Source organism: Fundulus heteroclitus, chromosome 23 (assembly GCF_011125445.2).
Source record: "Fundulus heteroclitus isolate FHET01 chromosome 23, MU-UCD_Fhet_4.1, whole genome shotgun sequence".
Classification (NCBI taxonomy): domain Eukaryota; kingdom Metazoa; phylum Chordata; class Actinopteri; order Cyprinodontiformes; family Fundulidae; genus Fundulus; species Fundulus heteroclitus.
The window spans coordinates 34,611,382-34,620,419 of NC_046383.1; the positions used below are offsets into that span (position 1 = coordinate 34,611,382).

The window sequence follows — 9,038 nt, forward strand, 5'->3', positions numbered from 1 at the left end:
TTAAGTCCTGTGTGACCAAACGTTAATTATGTTATTAATTTATCCTCCCTCCTGTTTCTCTGTCCTGTACTAATTTCTCTTGATTGTATCATATTGAATCATATAATACAATCTACTCTTTTTTGCTTCTTTTCATTCATTTTGTCACTTTTTATTTATTTATTTGTTTGACTACACTTCTTGCCTCTGATTTTCTTGTAATTACACTAAAATTATTTTTCCTTTGTTGTTGCCATTTTGGCCTTCAATGGCTGCTGGTACCCATTAAAAAAAATAATTCCATCATCTGAATTCTGAACAACGAATGCTGTATTTAAACTAAAATGTCTTGTCTGCTTTCTGAGTGACTTTGCTTTAAACGTATAAGTGCTGAACTTGAATCCAAACTTACCAATGCTTTTAATGGTTTTAGGACTCTATCCACTGCAATGCTAATAGAATGGATAAAAAATCTCCCGTGTATACTGATAGTCCCTTATTGATTTGATTTCTTTGCACTTTTGGTACAACACTTGCTTTTCCTATGTTGCCAGCAGAGTTTTCTGATGTATCTGTCAATATCTTTACAACAATTTACTGTATGTATTCCTGCAGTATATATGAATTGAATATGACTTCTTTTTCCTTTTTATCTTTATTAATTTATTTTTGGTCCATAAATGCTAAATCTACTTTTGCATCTGTTAAAATCCATAGTGGAATCTGTGTTAATGTTACCATTGAATTTATGGTTTCGTTACTTATTTGTGTTCTTTTAACTTCTTATTGATTATCCAACCTCGCTTTATTTATTTTTCCCAGCATGGTTTTATAGTCTCTAATGTTGTTTGATCTGGATCACTGCTAAGTATATACAATAATGTATTACCATTTGAGTTGTTCTTAATTGTAAATGCATTTTTCCTATAAATACTTTAAAAAGTTTTGTTGGTGTTGTTTTAAATTTTTTCTTACATAATCGTAACGGTAAATGTTGAATATTGTCTAATGTGTTGTTTGTCTGTAATGTTAACATAAACAGATGGGGTCGCTTTACTGTCTGGCAACGTAAAAGAGCGCCCAGAAGAAGTTTATTCGGGTCCTAACCCAAAATACCGGGCTGACAAAAAAAAAATAAAAAAATAAAAATACCGGGCTGAATGATCGCAGGCTGTAGAAATGACACGATTGTTACGCGGACTTCTTAAAAATATTAGGCGTCCTGATACAAAGAAAAACAAAAGACGAATAGTGAAATGGATGCAGCGATGTGGTATTCTGAAGAGGAAGATGAATTGTGCAAAATGCAATCGAAGAATGAAACTTATGAAATGCGATCGCAACGATGGGCTGCGTTGGTAAGCAGAAGCTTTGATCTAACATTATAGGCAAGGCAAGGCAAGGCAAGGCAAATTTATTTATATAGCACAATTCAGTACAAAGACAATGCAAAGTGCTTTACATGATTAAAATATAGCAAAATAAAACAGAATAAGAGCAAGTAGGAATAAAATATAGAAAGAAAATAGAACAAAAAAGTGGTGATTCAGTTAACTAGGACAGTTGAAGGCAATTTTAAACAAATGTGTTTTTAATCTTGATTTAAAAGAACTCAGGCTTTCTGAGTTTATAGTAACTGTAAACTTAGCAATTAGCTAGTTGGTACAAATTTTGTAATACAGCTTAAAAGGAATAGCGCAAAACAAACTGTATGATCAGTGCTCTAGCAAAGTTAACTTGGCTTTCTCGTACAGCAAAACGTTAGCTGTTATGTAACCTTGATCCGGGTTTTTCCTTTTTTCTCCCATTAGGGTATGTAAGCATCACAAAAGCAACCCATTATCAGTGCGTAATGGGTCCATATTCACAAAGTCTCACACCCCTTTGGCAAAATGGCTTGAGTTCATGTTAAGGTACAGTTTACATTTTATTGATAATAAAATACATAAAACAATGAAAAAAAATGTACATTCGTTTTTGTAAGTCTTAAGTCAATAGCAGGCCATGTCTTTATCATTAAGATAGTACATTTCCATTTCACTTATGTTACTTAATGTCTTTTTCTTCAGGTTTTCACAAGGTTTGCAACTGAAACAACTAACCATGATCTCAGAGGGAATAGCAGCAAGTTCCAAGACACTCACAAGAATGACAACAATTCTAAGAAAGGTTTTTGCATTAATTATTATTCATCTGTTACTGTTATTCATTTGATGTTAAAAAAAATCTAATTTAATTGATTGAAGTCAAAATGTATAGTTGAATTCAATAGTACTACACATGTATTTAGTTCACTTAGTGCTGAGTGATATGGCTTAAAAATAAAATCTGTGATACATAATTTTAATAGATTTTTTTCCTTAAAAAGTAGATAAAACTAAGAAATCAGTCACATAATTTATCTGACAAAAAACCCCATTAACAAACCAAAATGGATTTCCCTATTGGGCTTGAAGAGTAAACCTTAAAATAAGGCTAAAATAAATAGAAGGTTCTGCTTGAACAAAGATAAGTGCCTGCATTGTGACTAATAGTGCAATATTTTTTCTCTTCACAAAACTTACACCATATGATATAGTTATGCTATATCTTATGCTTTACATTATTTTAACATTTTTGAATTGATTCTGAAGGTGAAGCAGCTTTTATTTTTGTGTGGCAGCGCCATGATCAATTACATACAGCAGAAACCCTTAGGTTTGCTAATGTTTAGGGTAAAAAAAGTTTCATCTTTTGAGTATTTTCAATTCAATTCGATTTTATTTATATAGCGCCAATTCACTTTACAAAATCAAAATCAATCATATTATTGGTCAAAAATTTCCTATATAAGGGAACCAGTTGATTGCTTCAAAGTCCCGACAAGCATCATTCACTCCTGGAGAAGCGTAGAGCTACAGGGAGAGTCGTCTACATTGTACATGGCTTTGCAGCAATCCCTCATACTGAGCAAGCATGAAGCAACAGCGGAAAGAAAAACTCCCCATTAACGGGAAGGAAAAACCTCCAGCAGAACCGGGCTCAGTATGAACGGTCATCTGCCTCGACCGACTGGGGTTACAGAAGACAGAACAGAGACACAACAAGAGAGACAAAAAAGCACAGAAGCACACATTGATCCAGTAATCTGATCTACATTAGATGGTAGTAGCGGGTGATCTGTCTTCCCTGGATGATGTCACAGTTTAACAGAACGTCAGACCAATATGGGAGTTGGTTCCACAGGAGAGGAGCCTGATAGCTAAAGGATCTGCCTCCCATTCTACTTTTAGAGACTCTAGGAACCACCAGCAAACCTGCAGTCTGAGAGCGAAGTGCTCTGTTAGGAACATACGGGGTAATCAGAGCTCTGATATATGATGGAGCTTGATTATTAAGGGCTTTAGAAGAAGAATTTTAAAATCTGTTCTTGATTTAACAGGAAGCCAATGAAGGGAAGCTTAAATTGGAGAAATATGATCCCTCTTGTTGATTTTTATCAGAACTCTTGCTGCAGCATTTTGGATTAGCTGAAGACTTTTGCCGCATTTTGTGGACTTCCTGATGGCTTATTTCCACAGTATACTTTCCTAAACATATATTCAACAATGCAAGCTTTTACCAAAACAATTTACACTTTCTATCTATCGGTAGATGGAGGGAGGGAGGGCCATGGAGTGGATTGGCAAAAAAAAAAAAAAAAAAAAAAGACTCTTGATTTTCAAAAAATTAAACCTTCATAAATGGCAAATTTGCAAATTTGAATTAAGCGTTAAAATCAATTTATATCCCAGTTCTAGGTTCACTCAGTGACACTTGTATTGGGCATACATTGATAGTTAGTATGTAGAAATGCACATACAAAGACACTTTTTCCCTAAACCTGTGAATACATTATATTTATCAAATATCATTGTTAGGCAATATTACAAGTCAACTTGTTGATGTATTTTTTTTACATTTGAAGGTGTGCATGGCTGCTGTTGTTCGCCTGAGGAAGAGAGGAATGAAAATTGGTGGTCGTCATCGCTTCGTTGTTATTGATGAGAGCAAATTTGCTCACAAACGAAAGGTAAATTGTAATTCTTTATGCAGGTCTAATTTAACCTTTTACATAACCAGATATACATTTTGTGAAAATAAATTTAAACACTCCGATTTCCTAATGCTTATTTTTACCCTTCAGGAATGGTTCATGGTTTTCATGATAAAAAAAAAAAACATATTTGGATTTGCCCCACTCTGTTCATAGTGGTCCATATTATTATATGTTGGTCTTCAATTCTTCTGGACTTCCGTGGAGAAAACCTAATTTCTCCACTTCCTGCAGCCAATCTCTGAAAAAAAGGGCATTCACTCAAAACTTCTCTCAGGCCAGGACACACTGACCCCACTCTTGAGCAAGGCAGAAAGGCCTGGAAAAAAAACACTCCTGAGATACTTGGGAGTGAGCGGACTCCTGCTGTGCACGGCCAGTTCGAGCCAGTGGAACCATGCCTATAGAGGCGTTTAGTTGTTGACAATGTCCTGTATTGAGCATTAATGTTGATAATAATCGAGTCATACTTATATTAAATATTCTCAGTTTATTGAGTTAACCGGGGAACGACATAAAATACACAAATGTGTCCTTTTCTGTTGTAGATAAGCACACATTTATCCTTTTGGATCCTGCGCTCCCAGCCCAAGTGATAAAACATTTTTGGAACTCAGTGTGTTGTCTCCAATGGCGATAGTGTGACTTTACCTGCGTGCAAACCCAGGTGACTGAGCTGAAAGTATGAGGGACATCTTAGCTTAGGAGAAACACAAAGCTTCCTTACACCTGGATGTTCTGAACCCAAACACAAGACGTTTTACCCTTGATAGTTTTACGCAACTCAATTTTTTTGTGACAAATTCCTAAATTTTCTACAGCAGGTAACCACCGTGCCTGGCACTGGGTATACACTTGTAAAATTAAGCTCTCCTTGTACCTGTTGGCGGATTAATGTCTACCTTGTGTGAGCCTAGAGATAGAAATTGCTCCGGATGCGATCTGGCACAATTTAGAACAGCTAATTATGATTAAATTAACCATGTTCCTCTACAGACCTATATTAATTTACAATATTCCCTGACCTTCTTGGGGGTGGCCATCGATTTTTTTGGCAGGGTGCCCCCTTATAAAATGGTAGGATAAACACTGGATTGGGAGATGTTCCCTCTTTTTATGTAATTTTAAGTATTTGTCTCCTTTGCATTACCTTTCAGTACCATCGTGGCAGATGTGGCAAAACATGGCATCGCAAACGCCAGTGGGTCTTCGGGATGCTGGAGGTTGATGAAAATTCTAGAAAACCCATTCTGAAACTGGTCAAGGACCGCTCAAGGCAAACCCTTACACGCCAAATACGACGACATATCAGACCTAGGACATCTATCCTAACAGATGAATGGCGTGCCTACAGGGGTCAGCTTTCCCAGTATGGATATCACCAGTACTCTGTCTGCCATAAAAAAAACTTTGTCGACCCAGTCACTGGTGCTCATACTCAACACATTGAGCGTGCATGGCAGAATTACAAGTTGGAAATATGGCGTCATAGAGGCAATCGAACTCCTGAGACACTACAGAGTCACCTCAAAATGATAGAGTGGCACCACTGGTTAGGTGTCTGTCATTATAATGGTGTCTTGGGCAGAATTTTCCATGATGTTAAACAATATCTCAAGTAAATATAGACTATGACTTTTGAAACAACTTTGTTAAAGAAGTAATTGTTTTTTCAGTTGTTTTAATTAGTATTTCAGAAATAAAGTTTACTGAACAAGAAGTTGATCCTTCTGTTTGAAGAAGAACAACTTTTTCTTTTTTGTACTGAAGTTTGTGCTGAAACATTGCTAAAAATTGAACTCTCTGTTGGAGGAAGAAAAAATAATAGTATTGTTCAAAGCAAATAAAAGAAAGTGTTTGTGTTTACTTGTGGATTGGTTTTATTACAGTATTTAAAAGCATTTATCAGTGTAATAAATAGTTTTAAAGGTCTAGGAAGGTATTGCACTATGTTATTAAACTTTTTGACAGCATAATAACGCTTAATGACATCTTTATAACTAGTCCTATATGTTTCACTTTACTTGAGGTAAGGGAACATTTTCTTGACTATTTTATTAAGGCATTTGACAGGATATAAACACTTAATGACATCTTTATAACTAGTCCTATATGTTTCACTTTACTTGAGGTAAGGGAACATTTTCTTGACTATTTTATTAAGGCATTTGACAGGATATAAACACTTAATGACATCTTTATAACTAGTCCTATATGTTTCACTTTACTTGAGGTAAGGGAACATTTTCTTGACTATTTTATTAAGGCATTTGACAGGATATAAACACTTAATGACATCTTTATAACTAGTCCTATATGTTTCACTTTACTTGAGGTAAGGGAACATTTTCTTGACTATTTTATTAAGGCATTTGACAGGATATAAATGCTTAATGACATCTTTATAACTAGTCCTATAAGGAGACATTTTTATAAAACAATTTAAATGGTCTCATGATAGCCAAAGTTAAGAACAAACACATATGACAGTGTAATTTAATGTAAAAACATGCATAACAATAACTTTTTAAAGGTTTATAATTAGATCTGTCATGACATATTTATGATGGGTTATGAGTTTTGGGTTTATGTAAAGTTGTCATAACAAAGACATTTTTGTCTCTGTTAATGTCAAGTTGTCATAACAAAGACATTTTAAACAATGTCAACTTTCCTTTAATAGTGTCATAATTTACCGAATGACAATTAATGACAACAGTCCTTAACATTCATAAAGAGTCATTTATGTTCATAACAGGTGTTATGTCATGTTTATGACAGTGTAATGTCAGTCTTATGTACACCCCTTCAAATAAAGTGTTACCCATGTTCCACTACTTCACCAGCAGGAACACACAGGTGATGAAGAACTTCCTGGGACAAAAATACAGTAAACCATCTCTGGAGGACTTCCTGAGGAGAATCATGGAGAAATCCCTCAGAAGTGAAAATGGCCACCTGGACCTGTTTGCTCGCTTTCTTCATGGCCTCTCTGTGGAGTCCAACCAGAGACTCTTAGGAGGCCTGCTGGGTCAGACAGAGAACAGTCCAGGAACCATCCAGAAAGTCATCAACAACCTGAAGAAGATGAACACTGATGAAATCTCTCCTGACAGAAGCATCAACATCTTCCACTGTCAGATGGAGATGAAGGACCTCTCAGTTTATCAGGAGATCCAACAGTTCCTGAAATCAGAGAACAGATCAGAGAAGCTCTCAGAGATCCAGTGCTCAGCTCTGGCCTACATGCTGCAGATGTCAAAGGAGGTTCTGGATGAGTTGGACCTGGAGAAGTACAACGCATCAGCAGCAGGACGACTGAGACTGGTTCCAGCTGTGAGGAACTGCAGAAAGGCTTGACTAGTGGGCTGTAGTCTCTCACTGACTGTGAAGTTGTGGCCTCAGCTCTGAAGTCCAACTCCTCCATGACTGACCTGGAAATAGATCAGATCTATGAACGAAGAACCACTGGAGACTCTGAGATGAAGCGTCTCTGTGAGATCCTGGAGACTCCATTCTGTAAAGTAAAGAAGCTGAGATTGTGGAGCTGCAGTTTGTCAGAGATCAGCTGTGATTATCTGGTATCGGCGCTGACGTCCAACCCGTCCCATCTGACAGAACTGAACCTGAGTGAGAACAAACACCTGAAAGATTGTGGAGTGAAGGAGCTCTGTGGTTTCCTCCAGACTCCCCTCTGCAAACTACAGACACTGAGATTGTGGAACTGCAGTTTGTCAAAGATCAGCTGTGATCATCTGGTATCGGCGCTGAAGTCCAACCCATCCCATCTGACAGAACTGAACCTGTGGTACAACAACCTGAAGGAGTCAGATGTTCAGCAGCTGGAGGATCTTGTAAAGAGTCCAGACTAACTGAAAACTCTGAGGTGGACCTGATGATCTTAGTAGAAGAGAGAAGCTGAGCTGTCCTGATGATCCAGAGGTTGAAGCTGCAGTAGTTTGACTTTAAAGAGACTGGATCCTGATGATGAACTCTGACCTTAGAGATGTTGATCCTGTTTATCTGATCATGTCCGTGATTTAGTGTCGGATATTGTTTGTCTCTGTGGACCAATGAGGATCAAATGAAAACTAAGCTGCATTTAGTGGCTCCATGGAGTTTTGATCTGAAGCTGATGAAACTGCAAAGTTGATCTTTTTTCTCTCTGCTTCATTTTCAGCCTGTAACCCAGAAATCTGAAATACAGCTCAACTCTAAAGTAAAAAAAAAAACAAAAAAACAACAAAAAAAACAACAACAAATGCTAGCAGGCAAATGTTAGCGCTCAGCAAAAACCAGTGTTGTATAAAGTACTGAAATCTCAGAGTCAAGTAAAAGTATAGGTACCTCTCCAAAACATGACTTTGGTAAAAGTCCAAGACACTGACTGAAATGGTACTTGAGTTAAAGTCTTAAAGTATCTGAAATGTCTTGTACTTAAGTATGAAAATTACTGTAAATATAGATGTACTCAAGTAATGTAAAAAAAAGTATAAGTAAAAAGTAAAACAAAGCAAATGCTGTTTGAATGACATTTTTTAGATTTTGGTAAACTTTGAAAGTCAAACTCTCTTAAAATAATATAAACAGCCAAGTGCAGGAGAAATTTAGACCAAGTTTAGACAGAAAATACAACCTTTTTGTAAGCTTTCAGTTTTCCTTCTTCAAGTAAGGTCAGTGCTATGCACTTTAAAATTGTACACAACCAAGTGCAGGCAAATGGGGTGTATACTAAGAACATGGTTAAGTGATAAAGTGATAGTTAACCTACAGGAAGTGGTAAACTTGCTGATAGATACACCTGTGATTGCAGGTATCATTTAGTTAAGAAAATTAGGACTCTCTGCTATTAGATGCTTTACCTATACCACGAGCTTAATTTAACCTGCTTTACCACTGAACCAGCTTCTTATCCTGTTGGTGGTGATGAACAAGCCCAGGCAAGTCCAGACTTTGTCGCAATCAATCAGTAGGTGGTGTCAAA

General features: G+C 36.5%; 1 protein-coding gene across 1 annotated transcript; it reads left to right on the top strand.

Annotated features, from left to right (window-relative positions):
- The first annotated feature begins 723 nt into the window (after positions 1 to 723).
- Positions 724 to 6,698, top strand: LOC118557487. Its single transcript, XM_036127604.1, has 5 exons — positions 724 to 1,337; positions 1,791 to 1,892; positions 2,049 to 2,148; positions 3,926 to 4,030; positions 5,212 to 6,698. Exons 1-5 carry the CDS (start codon positions 1,159 to 1,161, stop codon positions 5,674 to 5,676), a joined length of 951 nt encoding a protein of 316 aa, XP_035983497.1. The 5' UTR covers positions 724 to 1,158; the 3' UTR covers positions 5,677 to 6,698.
- The last annotated feature ends 2,340 nt before the right edge of the window (positions 6,699 to 9,038 follow it).